Genomic DNA, 20,212 nt, shown 5'->3' with positions numbered 1-20,212 from the left:
GGAATTGAACAATGAGAACACATGGACACAGGAAGGGGAACATCACACTCTGGGGACTGTTGTGGGGTGGGGGGAGGGGGGAGGGATAGCATTGGGAGATATACCTAATGCTAGATGACGAGTTGGTGGGTGCAGCGCACCAGCATGGCACATGTATACATATGTAACTTACCTGCACATTATGCACATGTACCATAAAACCTAAAGTATAATAATAATAATAATAATAATAAAAGAAAAAAAATAAATAAAAAAAATAAAAAAATAAAAAAAAAAAAAGAAAAAAAAAAAAGGAAGGCAAATTATCCTTCAATCATTTCAATTAAAGCTCTTTTTTGTTGTTTAGAAAAAAAAAAAAAAAAAAAAAAAAAAAAAATACAAAAAATTAGCCGGGTGTGGTGGCAGGCGCCTGTAGTCCCAGCTACTCAGGAGGCTGAGGCAGGAGAATGGCATGAACCCAAGAGGTGGAGCTTGCAGTGAGCCGAGACTACGCCACTGCACTCCAGCCTGGGTGACAGAGCGAGACTCCATCTCAAAAAAAAAAAAAAAAAATTGTCTGTTAATATTTTGTTATTCTTGTGTCCTTTTAATTAAAATTGGGCATTTTTGTATCTGGGATTTCATAAATCCACTCTTTTCTCAGCTCTTGCTCCCTCTGACTAGGTCCTGGTCTCCTGGCTCAGGGCAGAGGAAGAATCATATATACTCTAAGTTGTATGGCAGTCAAATGCAGGTTGTGGAAGACTTTACTCTCAGTATGAGATACTCTGTGTAGCTCCTACTCTATACACATAGAAATATTAAATAGAAATTATATGTGGAAATATTTTAGACTTGAATAATGTTTTCTTGCTTCATTTTAGAACTGACACTTCTTTTCAGATGCCTAGAGAAGTTTATGAAGATCCTGAAGTTACTGGAAAGAATCGCTATAAATACTTTGAAAGGTAGAATGTAATTACTAATGAATATTTGAGCCCTAATATTATTAGAGAACCTCTTTATGATAATAATAACAGTTATCATTTTTCAGTTTATACAATGTGTCAGACTCTATTTTAAGTGCTTTACATACATATGATCTAATCTTTACAACAGAAATGTAGGCTAAGATATATATGATCCCCGTTTTACCAATAATGAAGCTGAGACCGAGAGATGATAAATAGATTGCTCAAGGTCATATAAGCTAGCAAGGGGTAGATCTGGGGTTCAAACTAAGCCTGCCTGACTTTAGAGATACTGATTGCAACTAAGAATATGTATTTGAAAACATTTGAAATGAAGTCATCAAATGAACGAGACACAGTGGAGATACCATGAAGTCATAGTGAAGGGGAAACTTGTGTTCAAAGGGATAACATTTGTTCTCTTTGTGTGAATCTTGCCCAAACCAACATGGCCAAAAGGTTCGTTTTATTTCATTTGTGGTTTATGCTTATGTAATAACCATATACTCAAATCAAATTAAAATCAGATGGGGATTTCCTTATATATCTTACTGGAGTTAGAAAAAATAGTCTTGATACCACATCTGCATAAGCTTCCTTGAGAAAGTAAATTTCTAATCCACATTATTATTTATGAGCAACCTCCTTATGGAAATTTTGTGATGCTGACTTTTCCAGAAAAATGTTAAATTCTTAACTGTTAACTATACAGTTCTGTACAGTTAACTGTACAATTCTTAACTTTTAGGGGGAGGCTTCAGATTAAATCACTGTGAATTTCACAATGTCTCAGGAACTTGAGAAGTTGTTGGGAACTAATGGCCAGCTGAAGCCCAAGTGCAGGGCTTAAAGTGTGGCTTCTTCAAGTGTGACTTGTTTACCATCTGAAGAGAAAATACTGGAGTGTTTATTAAGAATGCACATTCATTGGCTCTACCCTATACGTACTGAGTCTCATGGGCCAGACCTGGGAATCTGCATTTTAGAACTTCCCCACCCTGCAGTGATTTTGTATATCCAGAAGTTTGAGTAACACTGATATATGGGATATTTAAGCTCACTGATTTTTAAGGGACAAATATTAGAGCTGTAAGAGAGTTTAGAGTGCATTCATTGCAAAAGTCCCACACATTTATGTTTTCTTTTTCCTCCCAGGCCTTTTCTTCCATTTTTTCAGCAGATGCCATTCAATGTTGTTTATGCCGTATCCAAGTAAGTAACCATTATTTGAAAACTCTTTCTCAGTTTATTTATTGTTTGCTTCCATATTTTTTCTTAGAAGATAGTTCTGTAAATCACTATTTTTCAAATTGTGGATCACAAAGCATTAGAAGGGTATGAAATCTTCTAGTGTGTCATGAGCAGCATTTTAAAACATGAAACAGAATAGAAAATAGCCAAAGCATCAGGTATATGGAGGGTAAGTTTGTTTTTGTTTATCACTTTTGTTTCAGAAAAATATATGTTTATATGTATATGATGGATTATGATATAAAATGTATTTCTTACTGTTAGTTGTCCATTTGTGCTGCTATAACAAATTAACACATTGAGTGATATAAATAAAATAAATTTATTTCTTGAAGTTCTGACGGCTGGGTAGTCCAAGAAGCAAGGCAGTCCAGTGGGCAGTCAGTGTCGGTGAGGGCCTTCTTGCTGTGTCTTCACATGGCAGAAGAAGCAAATGCTGTGTCCTCACGTGGTGGAAGGTGAAAGGGCAAAAAGGACCTATGCTAGTTCTCTCCAATCCTTTTATAAGGCACTAATCCATTGATGAGGGTGGAGTCCTCATGACTTAATCACTTCCCCTAAAGGCCTCCCCTCTTAAGACCACCACAATGGGGACTAAGTTTAAACATGAATTTTGGAGAAGGCACAGACACATATTCAAATTGTAGCAGTTGTAGTTTAAAAAAGTTGAAAAGTGCTTTAAATATCTTCTTCTGCTTCTCTGAAACACTTATTTGATGACAGTTCTTCAACATTTCCTTAAATAAACAAATCAGTCATGTAATATTTTTTGAATGCTAGAATTTTATAACTTAATAACCATCTAATCTACACAGACAATGTGGTATACAAAGATAAATAAAACATGGTTTCTGCCCCACAACGGAGTGAACCAAGGTAAGAGGGAGGTAAGGGACAAGGGCTGAATCTGAGACAAATGCGTATTTCTCGTCTCTAGTTTCAGGACAAGACAGCAGACTGGTAGAGTATTCCTTTAAAAATCTAATTTTTGCTACACTCTTTCCTCTGTTAATATAATTTAATATTTCTATAAGAGAAAAAAGTCCAAGGTATTCATGAAATTATCAGGAATAGAAACCTTTTTTAAGGTCTCATATTTCTGAATACAAATTTATTCAGGACTAGATTTTCAAGGGTGCATTTAAAGAATATAGTTATTCCTAATAATATATATCATCATATGAATAGGACATGTGTTATTAAATGTCTGTAATCCTCAAAATAAATGCTAGTTATGACTCTACTTCACCCTTGACTTTTTTTTAAGACTGTGTGGATGCCTTTGGCTCTTTATAGAGATGGAGTACAGATTCCCTGCTCTCCCTAGGCAGAGCAACTTCCTGGGGTACCAGTTTATCCAGAAATAGCTGTAGACTTATATTCTAGGAAATGTTTTGTATGAGCAAAAGGGGAGCTATGAGCTGTGTAGATTCCTAAAGATCCTTCTGGTAATTCTTTAAAATCAGGCTCACTGAATTACCTGCTTTGGAGGTCATAACTGCCTCAGTCTAAAAGTTGTTAAACTAATTCTAGGGAGTTCAGAGGCCTGCAGTGATGAACACCATGACCTCCCCGACTCCTCCCTAAATAACGGTGACACAAGGGATAAAGATTCCATCCAAGAGTTAAACCATGACATTTGACATTGTAGCTACTCTCTATCTCTCTTAGAACTTTTTAAAGAATGAATCCGTATTCCTGAGTGAGGTCAATTCTGGAATTCCAGTATGTTTGAGTTTCTGAGCAGTGAGTATAATGCCACCTTGTGTTATCAGGGATGGAATTGTCTTGGGACCAGCTTGCCTTCTCCAGCCACACCCTTTTCATGGCTAGCTGTTGCAGTCTTTCCTTTGGATTCTACATAAGCACCTTTTCAAAGAGAATAAAAAGTTAATACTTTTGAAACATTCAATGAAGTTCATAGTAGAACAGGATTTGCTAGGTTTGTGAAGCCCCTCTCTGTACAGCTCTGTTGGGGCTGGGAGAGAAAATCTAGGAGACTGTAGGTATGGCAGACAGTGCATGCTCCTGGTGCCTGGGCAGTGGTGGAGGAGGAAGGGCCTGGATAGAACACATAGAGCAGCCCTGGCTGCCATAAGAGTACTAAAGCCAGAGCAGGTGAGCTGGAGGGCGGGAGCCAGGACACAGCCGGGGTCAGGCCAGCATGGAGCAGATGTGGGACCTTTCTGAGTTTGGGTCCTGTTTGAGGTTGGGGAGGAGGTGGGAAAGGGATCATTGCTCTTTGTTACTCATATTTTACTCTCCCCTAAAGCCAACAGAAATAGGGAAAAAATAGATTGGAGAAATTAAGAAGTTAGTTAAGAAACCATGTATTAAGTTACTGAAAGAGTTCAAAGTAGCTTTCCTCTTTTACATTCTGTTCCCTGACCCACCTGGAAAGATACGAAGCCAGAAACCTTCATCAGAAGAGTTCATTAGGCCTTATCATAAACTAAGCACATTTGATCAGATGGTTCAAATATGTAATTATTTAATTTGAGAAAAAATAATTTATTCTCTTAATTCAAGATAATGGTTCACTAATATAATAAAACTTCATGTGACTTTGGATGACATAAAGCTGATTTGAAGTTATTTATTCAACTGGAATTTTATAGTAGAATAATTTCTACTGAAAACATAAGAAGCCATATATTATCTACATGTTAGAAATTTATAGCAACTACTGGAAAGTGACTTCAATAGCAGTTACAGTTCAGCATTAGAAACTAAAGCCCTGGCGCGGTGGCTCACACCTGTAATCCCAGCACTTTGGAAGGCTGAGGCAGGAGGATAACTTGAGGTCAGGAGTCTGAGACCAGCCTGGCCAACATGATGAGACTCTGACTCTACTAAAAATACAAAAATTAGCTTGGTGAGGTGGTGGGCACCTGTAATCCCAGCTACTTGGGAGGCTGAGTCAGGACAATCACTTGAACCCGGGAGGTGGATGTTGCAGTGAGCTGAGATCACACCACTGCACTCAAGCCTGGGTGGCAGAGCGAGACTCCATCTCAAAAAACACAACAAGACCAAAAAAAAAGAAAATATTTAAAGTACTTGCTCCAGCACAGGTTGAACTTCCAAACAGGTATTTCTTTCTAACTGGCTTGAAATGCTTTTGTAAAAAATGTTTATTTTATTTTTATTTATTTATTTATTTTTTGAGATGGAGTTTTGCTCCATCACTCAGGCTGGAGTGCAGTGGCGCGATCTTGGCTCACTGCAACCTCCACCTCTGGGGTTCAAGTGTCTCCTGCCTTAGCCTCCCAAGTAGCTGGGATTGCAGGCACATGCCACCACACCTGGCTAATTTTTTGTATCTTTAGTAGAGACAGGGTTTCACATGTTGGCCAGGCTGGTCTCGAACTCCTGACCTCGTGATCCGCCTGCCTTGGCCTCCCAAAGTGCTGGGATTACAGGCATAAGCCGCTGTACCTCGCCCTTTTTTTTTTTTTTTTTTTTTAAATCTTTGGTGTATGTATTTGCTGTGCTCGTAAGCTCTTACCATTGCCTCTGTTTTTCAAAATGGAAATATCTCTTTGTTTTTGCCTTCATCTTTAGTTATTTATATAATTTAATCAATGCTTTCACCAACTTGAAAAAAATGTCTTAAGTCAAAGTGGCTATATTGGTTTTTTTCTTATTCTAGAGGCAATGCATGTACATGTTAAAAAAGAAGATTCAGAAAAGTATAAAGATGAAAAAAATTATCTGTATAATTTTGCTATCTAGAAATAATTACTATTATTTTATTGTATATACATCTAGGTATTTTTGTATGCATAAAAACACAGTTTTAAAATGTAAAAATGGAATCCTACTATACATACCATTTAATAGTGTCATTTTTTTCTACTTTACAATGAATCATGGACATTTTTGAATGCTCAGAGGTATAGATTACATTATTATTTTGAATAGCTGCATAAATTCCATTATGGCTGTTTCATATTTTTTTAAACAATTCTCGTATTGATGTGATCATTTAAGTTTCTAATTTTTCACTCTTATAAATGAGACTTTATGAACATGTTTGCATATGTATCTTTGAATACCTGTCCAGTTATTTCCTAGAATAAATTCCTAGGAGTAGAAACGCTGGAGCAGCCAGGCGCGGTGGCTAATGCCTGTAATCCCAGCACTTTGGAAGGCAGAGACGGGTGGATCACGAGGTCAGGAGATCGGGACCATCCTGGCTAACATGGTGAAACCCCGTCTCTACTAAAAATACAAAAAAAAAAAAAAATTAGCCAGGCGTGGTGGCGGGCACCTGTAGTCCCGGCTACTCGGGAGGCTGAGGCAGGAGAATGGCCTGAACCCAGGAGGCGGAGCTTGCAGTGAGCCAAGATCGCGTTACTGCACTCTAACCTGGGCGACAGAGCAAGACTCCATCTCAAGAAAAAAAAAAAAAAAAGAAATGCTGGAGGAAAGCGTATTTTAACTTGTCAGTTAGGTGTACCTATTTGTATTTCCATCAACAGTTTATGAGAAGGCCTATTTCTTCACAACATAATCAATGCTAGGTACTTTCAATCTTTTAAATCTTTGCTTATGTGATAAAATAGCATAAAATAGTATCTTGCTGTTTTACTTTTCTTTGATTACTAGTTATTTTCATTATCTTCTCATATGTTTGTTAGAAGTTTTACTTTTTGTTTTGTGAATTCTCCTTTACTCATTTTTCCATGGGGTATTTAACTGCCTAATTGATTTACAAGGGCTTTTTATATAGAAAGGCTATTTAAACTGTTTATCATATATGTTCCAAAACCTTTTTCTAAGTTTGCCATTCACCTTTTAAATTTGTTTGTGATATTTTGAGGCATGGAAGTTGAAACTTACCCTCAATTCTATTGATCATCTCCTTTTATAGTTTCTGGCTTTTAAGCCAGGCTTAAAAAGACCTTCACTCAAAGATGATACAAATGTTGACTTATGTTTCCTGTTAGTACTTTTATAGTCTCATTTTTACATTAATTTTTTTAAAGATCTAAAATTAATTTTTCTGCAAGAGACAAGGTAACTTTCCCACATGTTAATAACAAACTGATCCCAGCATTAATTATTGAATCGTTTATCCAGATAGAGCCTGTCTGCCTGCCTGCCTGCCTTCGTTCCTCCCTTCCTTCCTTTTTCTCTTTCTTTCTTTCAGCAGAAACCATCTCTTCTCTTTTCTCTGCTCCCGTATTTCTGGAGGGAAACAGAGAGTGGGTATCGAACTGAAACAAAGAAGAAACCAGAGAATGTAGTAATGCTGAACAGGTTCAGAAGTGCTGTAAGCATTCTAGAATAGCTCTGTTCTACAACCTTGCCCAGTGACACACATATAAATAGGCACTTTTGTGGGTCAACCATGGTACTTTGTGGGTCAACCATGGTACTTTGACCCACTCAGTTTCCTGGCAGAGGTGAGAATAACAAGGCAATTCTCTCAAGATTTGGGCGCATAATCCTGGTTATAATGATTCATGACTTTGTACCTGTCAACATTTAAAGGAGGAATGGACTTGACGAAGCTTCGAAGATTTGTTTCTACTTGATTATATAGTATTTTAAGTGATCATAACAGGTTTCAATTTTTAAACTGATTTTTCCCTTTTAGGGCAGAACCATACACTTTTCCTCCTACTTCTACTAAGCACCTATCCATCCCTTCAAAGTCTACTGTGGGCACTCAGACTGATTATCGGGATGCTGACGTTCAAACAGATCCATACTCTCCAGAATATGTAGTATGTCAGGACTCAATCCCTGAGCTCTTGACCCTGGCTACGCTTACTTGGGGTGAGTTGGTAAATCTCCTGACTATTGGCAGATGACAGTGCTGATAACCACGCATGCTGTTCAAAGGGCTCATGTACAGGCAATTGTGGTTTACAGTGTTGCTGTATAAAGTGTCTTACTCAGTACAGCAACTTCATAGACTCATAATTTTTCTGATACTTCTGGTCAAATAGAGATACTATCCTTTTATTGTAAGTAGTTTTATCGTACTCTATCTGTGAAGCTGAATTTCAGCTTAATATTGCAGTTGCTTTGCTGACTACTCACCTATGTCCTCTCATTTCTCTCTCCTAGTGAACCACTTCCTTTTCATTGAGCAATCATACTTCTTTAAACATAAGCTTTGAGTGTAAAATACTGAATGCACATTCCTAAGTATGTCATATTATCTTAATTTGCCAAAATATCTTAATTTACCAAACCTCCCTTATGTACTTTATTAGATGATTTGGATGACTTGATATTATCTCTGAAATGCTAAATATCTTTCAGGCTCAGAAATTAACTCTTAGAATGTAATAAAATCTGGCCTAGGCCTATATTATGTGAACCTATAAAATTAATAAGTAAGAGTACCTTTAGAAATTATTAGAAATTAGCTTATCTAACTCACTTAGTTGTATTAATAGCTGGGAAACTGAGAACCAGAGAGGTTAACTAATTCCTCCGAGGACATAGAGATAGTTGGTACATGGTAATGATTTTTAAATGAGATTACTTTTCCCCCCATTGTAACAGATAGCTGTGATCAAGTCTGTGTCCCAGACAAAGAAGATGTTCATATCTGGGCTCCAGTTTTGATTCTTGTTTCCTGGCCCACTTTATGAATCCAGATTAAGCATTCTCAACACCCATACTTTTTTTTTTTTTTTTTTTTGAGACGGAGTCTCACTCTGTCACCCAGGCTGGAGTGCAGTGGTGCAATCTTGGCTCACTGCAACCTCCGCCTCCTGGGTTCAAGTGATTCTCCCACCTCAGCCTCCCGAGTAGCTGGGAGTACAGGTGTGTGCCACCACGCCTGGCTAATTTTCTTCTTGTATTTTTAGTAGAGGTGGCGTTTCACCGTGTTAGCCAGGATGGTATCGATCTCCTGACCTCGTGATCTGCCCACCTCAGCCTCCCAAAGTGCTGGGATTACAGGCTTGAGCTACCACACCTGGCCCAACACCCGTACTTTAAAGCAGAGGCTCTACTTTCAGGCCTAGATGGCAAATTAAAAATATGCTGAAACCTTCCGTTTCTGCTCTGAATGCATAAAAATTACAGGAAAAAATTAATAAACATATAGACACACTTAAAAGCAAGAAAGAAAATATTCGTAATGTAGAAATGGAGACTTTTTCCTAAGAAAGAAGTAGCTGGGAACCTTTGGTGGTGAGTAGGAGCTGTGCATGGCAGGGAACCAGGTCCAAGTCACCTGCCTGAAGGGGAGGGGCCAGAGCCCTTCTCCTGCACACAGGTGCAACTGAAGCCTGGTGCCTGCCCGATAAAGATTATAGACAGAGCAGAGTCAGGCATTCCTGCCTGTGGCCTTGGACTTTACCTCTTAGTGTGATAAGGACTTGGCGTTAAACTGCAGAAGGACAAGAGCCAGGCAGAGGCTCAGAAATGCTTCACCAGGCAAAAAACAAACAAAAACAACCTAATCTGGTACACTGTCATAGCAGAACTGAGGTTAAAGTGTCAATAAAAGCCTCTATGAGCCAGGCCTACTCCTACCATTTGTAGGACCCAGGACTCTAAGGGAGGCCCACCTACCATGTGTATAGATATTTTAAAATTATAAATCAAGCTAATATCTGTTAAGTAAAATATGTTGGTTTTTTTTCACAAACATCTTTATAACAAGTTAAAAGGACAAGTTTAAATTGGAATTCTTAGACTCCTGGGATTCCATACTGTAATGCGGCAGTGAGGCGAGAGCCTGCTGTGGCCTACCCTTTTCTCTCCCCACCCTGGATCTGCTCTACATCTGAGGGGCCTGTCATGCATGCCCGTGATTACCCCAGCTCTTCTTCCCAATGTTGACACATCCCTACTAACAGCTGCCATTTGGCCCCACCTTGGGCTTAAGGGTGAACAAACAGCAGCATATAGTATGCTCTCAGGAATCTGAATCCTGTGAAGAGGCCTATGGAACCTTTGGAAGCAGGCTCGGGGCCATTTGTAGAAGGATTTCCAGGACCACCTGGAAATAGCTCCAGGTGGGCATGGGGCCTTGGACTCCTCACCTTGTGGTGATGAGCAGGGCTCTAAAGAATGAGTTTAGGTAGTAGCCACTCACAGGTCAAGGCTGCTTACTGACCAGGGTGCTTATGAGGGAAACCTGCGGCTGGTCTCCACCCAAGAACCCCAAAGCACACAAGGAACAGAGACACCAGGAGTGACCCACAACAAATAAAGGAAATGGAAGAATAAATTTCTGAGTAAACAGAAAATGGAGCAATCTGAAAAGGACTTAGGAAGTGCTTTCTATATTCTCAAAAGGATGAGGGGGAATTAGCAACACCAAAACAAGAATGGGAGTCATGAAAAAGAACCAGTTGGAGTCAAGGGGGAGGAAAACTATAACGTTTGAAATAAAATGAACTCAATAGTAGAATAGACAGAGCTGAAGAGCAAATTAGTGAAATGACAGATTAAATGGACACATATTCCAGAATGCAACATACAGTGGTAGAACAAGGTAAAAGAAAAGGAAGATCTGTGGGGGCTAGGACATGAGTCTAGGGAAAATGGTAAAGAAGCAATGCAAGAATCAGTGGCTGAGAACTCCCCAGAACTAAAGAAAGACATTAGCCTTGACACTGAAAAATTCCACTGAGTACCAAGAAAATGATTCTTTAAAAACTCACACCTCCTAATAAAAGACAAAGTGAAAAAACTATTAGAAAAACTATTAGAAAGATAACTCAGATTACCTACAAAGGAAAAAAAAGATGGATATTTTGTAGTATTGCCTTTAAGGTGCTGTGGGAAAATGATTGCAAACCTAGAATTCTTTTACCAGCCAAACTATTATTGAGGAGTGAAGGTGAAATAAAGACATTTTCATAGATAAGAACAATATCTCTCTCATAGGATATTGTAAGGATTAAGTAAATTTATTTATGTAATGTGTTCATACCTACAATCCAGCAATTTCACTCCTAAGTATACATCAAAAAAAAAAAAAATGAGCATATTATTCTACTAACGGAAATGCATAGGTGTGTTCACCAAAAGACATATACAAGAAAATTCACAACAGCATTATTCATGATAACTCCAAACTGAAAACAACCCAAATGTCCATCAACCATAGAATGGATGAATAAAATATAGTCTATTCACATAATGGAATTCTATATAATAATGAGAATGAAGTACAACTACATGTGGTTACAAGGGAGATTGTAGATGTGTATATAATTGCATATATAATGCTGAACAAAATAAGATACAGAAGAGCGCCTACACTGTGATTTCATTTACATAAAACTTAAAACCAATCAAAACTAAATTAACGCATTAGGAATGAGAATGGTAGCTATCCTTGGGGCAGGTAGAGACTGGGAAGGGGGTATCATGGGCATTCTAGTGTTCTGGTAATATTCTATTCCTTGATCTGGGTGCTGATTATATGGGATGTTTGTTTTTGTTTATGTATGCTATACATTCATGAAAAGTTTACATAAAGATAAGGGAAAAATAACGGCAGTGAAAAAGGATGACACTGTAAGCACTGCGGGGATAAAATTAAGTGCTTATGATGTGTCAAGAACTGATCCAAGTGCTTTACATTTTAAACCTATTCAGTCTTCACGTGTTAAATGAATAATAAAGTTGAAACAAATAGTTGATAATACAGATCTTTTAAAAGGCAAAAGAAATGGTCATTAGGGCCATAAGTAATTTTCTAATAAAGATTAATAATACAGCCAAGCCTCTTGTAGGAAGCATCAAGAAAGAAAACAGAAGATGCAAACAGAGTATTGGGATTGAAAGGGGGACAGAGTAACTACAGAATAAACAACTTAAGAAATACGAGAGTGCTATGAATATCTTTTGCCCTATATTTAAAAACTTAGAAAGGCTGGGCGTGGTGGCTCACACCTGTAGTCCCAGCACTTTGGGAGGCTGAGGCAAGCAGATCACTTGAGGTGAGAAGTTTGAGACCAGCCTGGCCAACATGGTGAAACTCCGTCTCTACTGAAAATACAAAAATTAGCCAGACGTGGTGGGCGCCTGTTATCCCAGGTACTCAGGAGGCTGAGGTTGCAGTGAGTGAGCCAAGATTGCGCCACTGCGCTCCAGCCTGGGTGACAGAGTGAGACTCCATCTCAAATAAATAAATTTAAAAAAAAGAAACTTAGGGGCCGGGTGTGGTGGCTCACGCCTGTAATCCCAGCACTTTGGGAGGCTGAGGCGGGCGGATCACGAGGTCAGGAGATCAAGACCATCCTGGCTAACACGGTGAAACCCCGTCTCTACTAAAAATACAAAAAAAAAAAAATTAGCCAGGTGTGGTGGCGGGCGCCTGTAGTCCCAGCTACTCGGGAGGCTGAGGCAGGAGAATGGTGTGAACCCGGGAGGTGCTGCTTGCAGTGAGCCGAGATCACACCACTGCACTCCAGCCTGGGTGACAGAGCAAGACTCCGTCTCAAGAAAAGAAAAGAAAAGAAAAGAAAAGAAAAGAAAAGAAAAGAAAACTTAGATAAATTTTACAATTTTTAAAGAAAATGTAAATTACTAAGTTGGTTTTAAGAAGAAATCACAAACCTGAATAGAAGAGTAAGTATAGAAATTGACTTGGTAAAAAGAAAAAGAAAATCCTTTTAAGAGCACCAGGCCTAAACAGTTTTACAGGTAAGTTTACCACACCTTTAAGGAACAAATAAACTTTTATGCAACTTCTTTCAGGAAACACAGAATAAAAGTTAATTTATTCATTTTATGAGACCAGTATAGCCTTAATTTGAAAACTGAATAAGGACAGTACAGTTATTAGTTAGTATTGGTAGCACATTGATTTTAGGACCCTCCAACCCTACCAAGATTTTTGGGTATGCAAGTCTCTTATGTAAAATGGCATAGCATTTGCATATAACCTACACACATCCTCCCATATATTTAATCTCTAGATTACTTATAATTCCTAATGCAATGTAAATTCTACATAAATAGTTATTATACTGTATTGTTTAGGGAATAATGACAAGAAAAAAGTTTGTACATGTTCAGAACAGACACAGTTTTTTCAAAAAATATTTTCAACCTGCAGTTGGTCAAATCCACAGATGTAGAACCATGAAAATGAAGGGCCAACTATACTAGTAAGGAAACTTACAGGCCAGTCTCACATATGAAGAAATATGCAAAAAAATTCTAAATAAGATACTAGCAATCTAATCTTGCTGTATTTTAAAAGAGTGACTTATGACCAAATGGAGTTAATCAGAGAAATTCAAGTTTGTTGCAATACCAGAAAGCCATTCATGTAATTTACCATTTTAACTGAAAACATAGGAAAAATCCTCTGGATGCAGAAAAAAGTATTTTATAGCATGCAATGCTCATTTATGACATATACTCTGAATAAACTGGGAGCAGAAGGAAACTTTAGAGACTTAATAAGGAGTATCTACCACAGCCTGTAATAAACATCATACTAAAGGTGAAACTTCAGAAGCTTTACCTTGAAAGAAAAAGACATTGATAATGCTCATTATCACTACTATTTAACAACGTAGAGAAGATCTTAGCCCAGAGTTTATCAAGCCTGGCTATGATCTCTCCTTTCAGGAACATTTGGGAATATGAGTGGCATTCTTCTATGTAATAATGATAGGAAGTGCTTCTGGTATTTAGCTCATGGGACAGGGTATAGCTGATAGGCTGGCATGGATACTAAACATCCTATACTGCTTGGGGGAGTTTCATACAAATAATTATCTGTCCATTATCGCAATAGCACCCTGGTTGAGGAACACTGAGTCAGTGCAGCAAGATAAGAGAAAAATGGAGGCATGGCGATTAGAAAGAAGCAGCAAAACTATCCTTATTTGCACACATGCTCACTTAGAAAATCAAATAAATTATCAGAACTAAAAAGAAGAGTTCAACAAGAAGTCAACATAGATCAGTCGCTTTCCTATATGAGAGCAATATCCAATTAGAAAAATTGTTGAGGCCAGGTGTAGTGGCTCACACCTGTAATCCCAGCACTTGGGGAGTCCAAGGCAGGAGGATTGGTTGAGGCCAAGAGTTTGAGACCAGCTTGGACAACATAGTGAGACCTCCATTTCTACAAAAGAAAAATTAGCTGAGTGTGGTGGTGCACACCTGTGGTCCTAGCTACTCAAGAAGCTGATGCAGGACTGCTTGAGCCCAGGGGTTCAAGGTTACAGTGTACAGTGAACTATGATCTTGCCACTGTACTCCCACCTGGGCAACAGAGTGCAACCCTGTCTCTAAAAAAAAAAAAAAAAAAAAAAAAAAAAGGAAGAAGAAGATGAAAGAAAGAAAAAGAAAAGAAAAATTATTTACCTGAGGTCAGGAGTTCAAGACCAGCCTGGCCAACATGGTGAAACCCCGTCTCTACTAAAAATACAGAGAAATTAGCTGGGCATGATGGCATATGCCTGTAGTCCCAGCTACTCGGGAGGTTGAGGCAGGGGAATCACTTGAACCCAGGAGGAGGAGGTTTCAGTGAGCCAAGATTGCACCACTGCACTCCAGCCTAGGTGACAGAGCAAGACTCTGCCAAAAAAAAAAAAAAAAAAAAAAATTGAAAAAAATTACATTCATTTATTTGTTTTAGAGATGGAGTCTCACTCTGTTGCCCAGGCTGAAGTGTAGTAATGTGATCATAGCTCACTGAAGCCTCAAACCCTATGGCTCAAGTGATCCTCTCACCCCATCCTCCCAAGTAGCTGGGGCCACAAGTCCACACCACCATGCCACACTTAATTAAAAAATACATTTTTTTTGTGGAGATGGGGTTTCATTATGTTGCCCAGGCTGGTCTCCAATTCTTGGACCTAGAAATTCTCCTGTCTCGGCCTCCAAAAGTGCTGGGATTACAGGTGAGCCACCGCACTTGGCTGAAAAAAATTACATGCACAATAGCAATGAATAACAAAGTGCCTAGGGAATCACTTAATAAAAACGTGCAAGGGAGTTATGGTGAAAAGTATAAATTATTCTTTATGCACATAAACAGAGATTTGATGAAAAGAGAGAACATATTTATCAATGGGAAACTCATGCTTGAATAGATAAGACTTCTCCCTCAAATAATTTATACCTTCAAGTAGTTCTAATCCAGATTCCCACTCTCAATATAACTATGCCTGGGTAAATTAGCACTTTTCATCTTCTCTTCCCAGAAATTATACAAAAGCAAAAACAACAATACTCCCACAAACTCCATTTTCAGTAAAACTAAAAATATATGTAATTCATGAACCACTAAATATTTGTAAGGACTGCAAAAAGCAGCTGAGATTGGGCAGATGCAATGTGGGAGGAAGTGAAGCATGCAGCATGGGAGAGGAACCATCAGGGGATCTCAGAAGGCAGGGGCAAAAATATACTTCTGAGGGTAAATTAAGCAATATCCAGAATTAAAAATGATCATATTTTATGATGTAGCTGCTAGACTCTAGCATTTCTACTTCTAAGAATCCTAGAGAAGCTCACATATGGTACAATGAGACCAGTACAAGGATGTTTGTTGCAACATTATGTATGATCAAAAAATTAAAAGCAATCTAAGTGTCATTTGAGAAGATAGATAGCTTAAATTGTAATAAAGCCTTACAGTGGAAGAAGGAAACTAGATCTGTATATATCAGTACGGCTAGGCTTCCAAAACAAAGATGAGTAAAAAAAGCAAGTTGCAGAATGAATAGCTATAGTACAATACCATGTATGTAAATATTAAATAAACATCAGTACTGTGTCTGGCTTCTATAGAATTCATTTTTGGTTCATATTTGCTTTTACTAGACAGGAAGTATAGTATAGTGCACAAAAATACAAGGTTCAGACTGCCATGTGCAAGTTACTTAGCCTTTTAGCCCTTCAGTATCTTTATTTGTAAAACAGGCATAATTATGTTTATGTGATAGGGATTTGTTGAAGATTAAATGCATTAGAAAAGTGCTTGGCATTATAAAAGTGCTTAAATAGCCAGGCGTGGTGGCTCATGCCTGTAATCCCAACACTTTGGGAGGCTGAAGCGAGCAGATCACCTGAGGTCAGAGTTTGAGATCACCCTGGCCAACATGGTGAAACCCTGTCTCTACTAAAAATACAAAAAAAATGAGCTGGGCGTGGTGGCAGGTGCCTGTAATCCCAGCTACTAGGGTGGCTGACAGGAGAATCGCTTGAACCTGGGAGGCAGAGGTTGCAGTGAGCCGAGATTGCGCCATTGCACTCCAGCCTGGGTGACAAGAGCAAGACTTCATCTCAAAAAAAAAAAAAAAAAAAAGTGCTTGGCATAATAAAAATGCTTAAGTAATGTTAGGTTTTATTATTATTATAATTCATAGACACATAAATTTGTATATAAAATGTTAAGATTGAATAGAAAAACACAAATTCCTTTTTGTGTTTACTTTGGGAAATGGGAGAAGGGAATGGGGCTCAATGTGGTAGTTAAAAGGTACATCGGCTTTATTTATAAGGTTTCAATTTTTTATTAAAAAATGTGAAGTATATATGACAAAATATGTACAGTTGTTAAGTCTGCATATTTATGGTATGATTTTCATAGTTATTTTTAAAATTACTAAAGAAAATGCCATGCAAGACCCACAAAATAATATGTAGATACATATATATACATATATACACATACATATATATGGTATTTTGTATACAGATTTATTTACCTCTTTATACATCTATAAAAGTAAAAAGATGAGCTGGTAGTATTACTCCTCACTAAATGCATCATTGTGACTGCCTCTGGGAAGGTGATCAGAATGAGGAAGCAGAGTACAGAACTTTAGCCTTCTCTATAATATCCTAATTTTATTTTATTTTATTTTTATTTATTTAGTTTTTGAGATGGAGTCTCACTCTGTCACCCAGGCTGGAGTGCAGTGGAATGATCTCGGTTCACTGCAGCCTCCACCTCTGGGGTTCAAGTGATTCTTCTGACTCAGCCTCCCGAGTAGCTGGGACTACAGGCACCCACCACCACGCCTGGCTAACAATACCCTAATATTAAAAACAAGAGATAGTGAATTCATATATTACTTATTTGCTTTTTAAAAGCATAAACATTACAAAAGATCTGAAATAAGACACAAATCTTAGGCATGCCCTACTGTATGTGGTAGAAATATGACTTATTACTTATTTCCTTAGATTTTTCTGTATAATTATATTTTTAAATGAAAATAAAACAAAGGTTGGCTTATTGTGGTTCAGTGATCAAACAGGAAACTTGTTCCAGCCTCCCTTTCCTTTACCTGCTTTTGCAAGGCCACATTTAGAGGTGCTAGGCGCCTAAGTGTGCTGGCATCCTCAAAACTTGATCCAGGGAGGCATACGTTGGTTTAGGTCTCAGCCAGTGTCTCGGAGCTGGTCAGGAGACACATCCAGTGGCCACATCCTCCTGCCTGATCTACGGGTATTGTGTCTTTGAATGCTCAAAGCTGGAGGTAAGAGATAGCCCTAAATTTTACATTCACTATGGGGACAAAACCGAAAGATGGTGAATTCTCAGCTACTGATTAGTGTCTTCATTTTCTGTTATTTTTTTAAAAAGTATGTGGCCAAGTGGCTCACACCTGTAATCCCAACACTTTGGGAGGCTGAGGCGGAAGAATTGCTTGAAACCAGGAGTTTGAGACCAACCTGGGCAACATGGTGAAACCTTGTCTCTACAAAAAAATAAAAATAAATTAGCCAGATGTGGTGGCACATGCCAGTAGTCCCAGCTACTTGGGAGGCTGAGGTTGGGGGATCATTTGTGCCCGGGAGGTCAAGGCCGCAGTGAGCTGTAATCACACCTCTATACTCCAGCCTGGGCAACAGAGTGAGACCTTGACTCACAAAAAAGAAGAAAAAAGTATATATTTTTCACTTTTATCCAACAAATTCCCTACCCCATATTTTTTCCACCTCAGGGCTCTGAAAATGCCTTGTTTTTCAGTATATAAATTTGTTTATTACAGAGCATTCCAAGGTGTGATTATTCAGTAGTCACTTAATATTCTTCAAATGCATTCCAGCATTCTACATGCAACTAAAATGTCTTATGGCTCAATTACTAGCAAGAGGCAGTGGGGCACAGATACCACAAGCTTTGAGGTACATCTAGAGGCTGTTCCCTAATGTCATGTATCCTGTCATGGCCCTTGAATTTGGAGAAGAGGAAAGGAACTGACAGGGAGTTAATTATATACTGGGGGGTGCGTGGGTCAGCTCACTTGTTCCTAAGCTGTGCTGCTTCATCCTGCAGGTCGGGGTCTGCCAGCAGGACAAGCTGAGGTGGAGATGATAGAAAGAGCCCGCGAGAAGCGTGCTTGGGAAGCCACTCTCCCTGCTCTGAGTGACACTTCCCAGTTTGAGAAGAGGAGGAAGATGATGAATGAAATGGAGAGGAAGGAGTGGGCCTTCAGAGAGCAAGAGATTGAAAAGTAGGTTCTCTATCACCCAGACAACTGTTCCTGCACCGGTGGGAATAATGTTAATACTTTATATCTGCAAAGCATTCTCCCAAATGTATGGGTTGAAAAGCAATCCTTAACCTATAGAGATAGGAAATTGGGCATCCGGTTCTTTCAGGAGCAGTCACATGCTTCTGATGTGGTCCAGAAGCTCAGTATAATTTTCTCTCCAGTAACATAAAAATGTAGAATGCCCTCTGTGTGTTTGAAGAAGCTCAGCATGGAACCCAGGTTTGAACAACTCCTGAAGGGCATCTCTGATTCTTCTTTTCCCTTTTCTCTTTAGTATCTATCTTAACTGTCACAGAATCCCACTAATTTCTGCAAAGCACCTTTGAAACTGTCCCTTCATGTTTATTCCCAGTGCCACTGTCCCAGTGCCTGGGCTTTCTTCATACCCCTTCAAACAGCCTTGGCACTAGTCCTAGCTCTTACCTACCCCCCACCCCGACCCGAGACACTGGGTGCACAGTCAGGATGCCTTGCGTTCTAGCTAGAGCTGATGGGGCATTTCCTAGTTAAAAGACAAATTATGGAATTCTTCCATTAAGAGATGAGTATATAACAATATACATAAATAACAATATGCTGAGGTACTTGTGGTTGGGTTTTCAATTATTTTAACTGATATATTTTCAGTAATGGAGTTGTTGCTGATATGTGGAAATGATAAGAGATTATGAGAACCAAAAAATTATAACTCTCTAGCAAGAACAAAGGAAGGGCGTTTGCTGAGTTTGTCCTTTGTGCTAGGCTGTGCTGACGCACTTTATTGCTCATAGCAATGCTACCAAGGACCCTTACACACAAGAGAGGGACCCAGAGAGTTAGAGTCTCAGCTTGGTGCTAAATTTGGAATATGTTAAATTTTTTCAACACCTTCAGATTAAGCCTGAATCTAGGCTTTGTGATGTTTTGATAAAAGCTTGCAATTTAATAAAAACATAGTGTTTGGGCAAAGTAGGTGTCAAATACCCAATCCTGTTGGCAGAAATTTAAATTTATTATTGTACTTTGGAAAGATATATGTCTTTTCAAAAGGCATTAAAACTGTTAAAAATGTATCTGGCCAGAGCGAAGGCATCACTTGAGAAAGCAAGTACATTTGTTAAACTGAGGGCAATTTTAATACATGTATTTTGAGTCCCTTTTACGTGCTAGACTCTGTGCTGTGAGTTGGGAAAATAGGGATGAATAGGAAACTGCTCTTCCTGACAGAGCTCTTTATGGTCCACTGGGGCATGGGGAGCAGGGAAGGTGGACAAGGATGGGACAAAAGATCTTAGACCAACCCCTCTCAGGCTGTGTCTATCAGGTGATGTGCTGTTCTGTACAAAAAGTGCTTGGTGGAACCCAGGTGAAAGAACAGTTAGTTCTATTTAAGGTGGGCGATTTGAGAAAGAAAACTACTAAGAGGAGGTAGCTTCTGAGCTGGGTTTTCAAGGGTAGGTAAGAAGCCATCAGGCAGATGGTAACATCAGACAATAATATCAGAAGCTATCAGGCAGAACAATACTTGAGAGGTGTTGGTCTGAGATTTTTTGCACCATCTCCTTG

At 38.7% G+C, this 20,212-nt stretch overlaps 1 protein-coding gene across 4 annotated transcripts in view; it reads left to right on the top strand.

Annotated features, from left to right (window-relative positions):
• The window catches only part of CFAP91 (cilia and flagella associated protein 91), a 71,689-nt gene that overhangs the window by 11,037 nt on the left and 40,440 nt on the right, over positions 1-20,212 (top strand). For all 4 annotated transcript variants that reach the window (XM_002813245.5, XM_054551440.2, XM_054551437.2 and 1 more), the window contains exons 4-7: positions 864-947; positions 2,106-2,162; positions 7,807-7,988; positions 18,448-18,625. In XM_002813245.5, coding sequence (XP_002813291.1) covers positions 864-947; positions 2,106-2,162; positions 7,807-7,988; positions 18,448-18,625 — 501 coding nt within the window. The remainder of the gene's footprint in view (positions 1-863; positions 948-2,105; positions 2,163-7,806; positions 7,989-18,447; positions 18,626-20,212) is intronic.

This window comes from Pongo abelii, chromosome 2 (genome assembly GCF_028885655.2).
Source record: "Pongo abelii isolate AG06213 chromosome 2, NHGRI_mPonAbe1-v2.0_pri, whole genome shotgun sequence".
Lineage (NCBI taxonomy): Eukaryota > Metazoa > Chordata > Mammalia > Primates > Hominidae > Pongo > Pongo abelii.
This window is presented reverse-complemented; position numbering and strand designations above follow the sequence as displayed.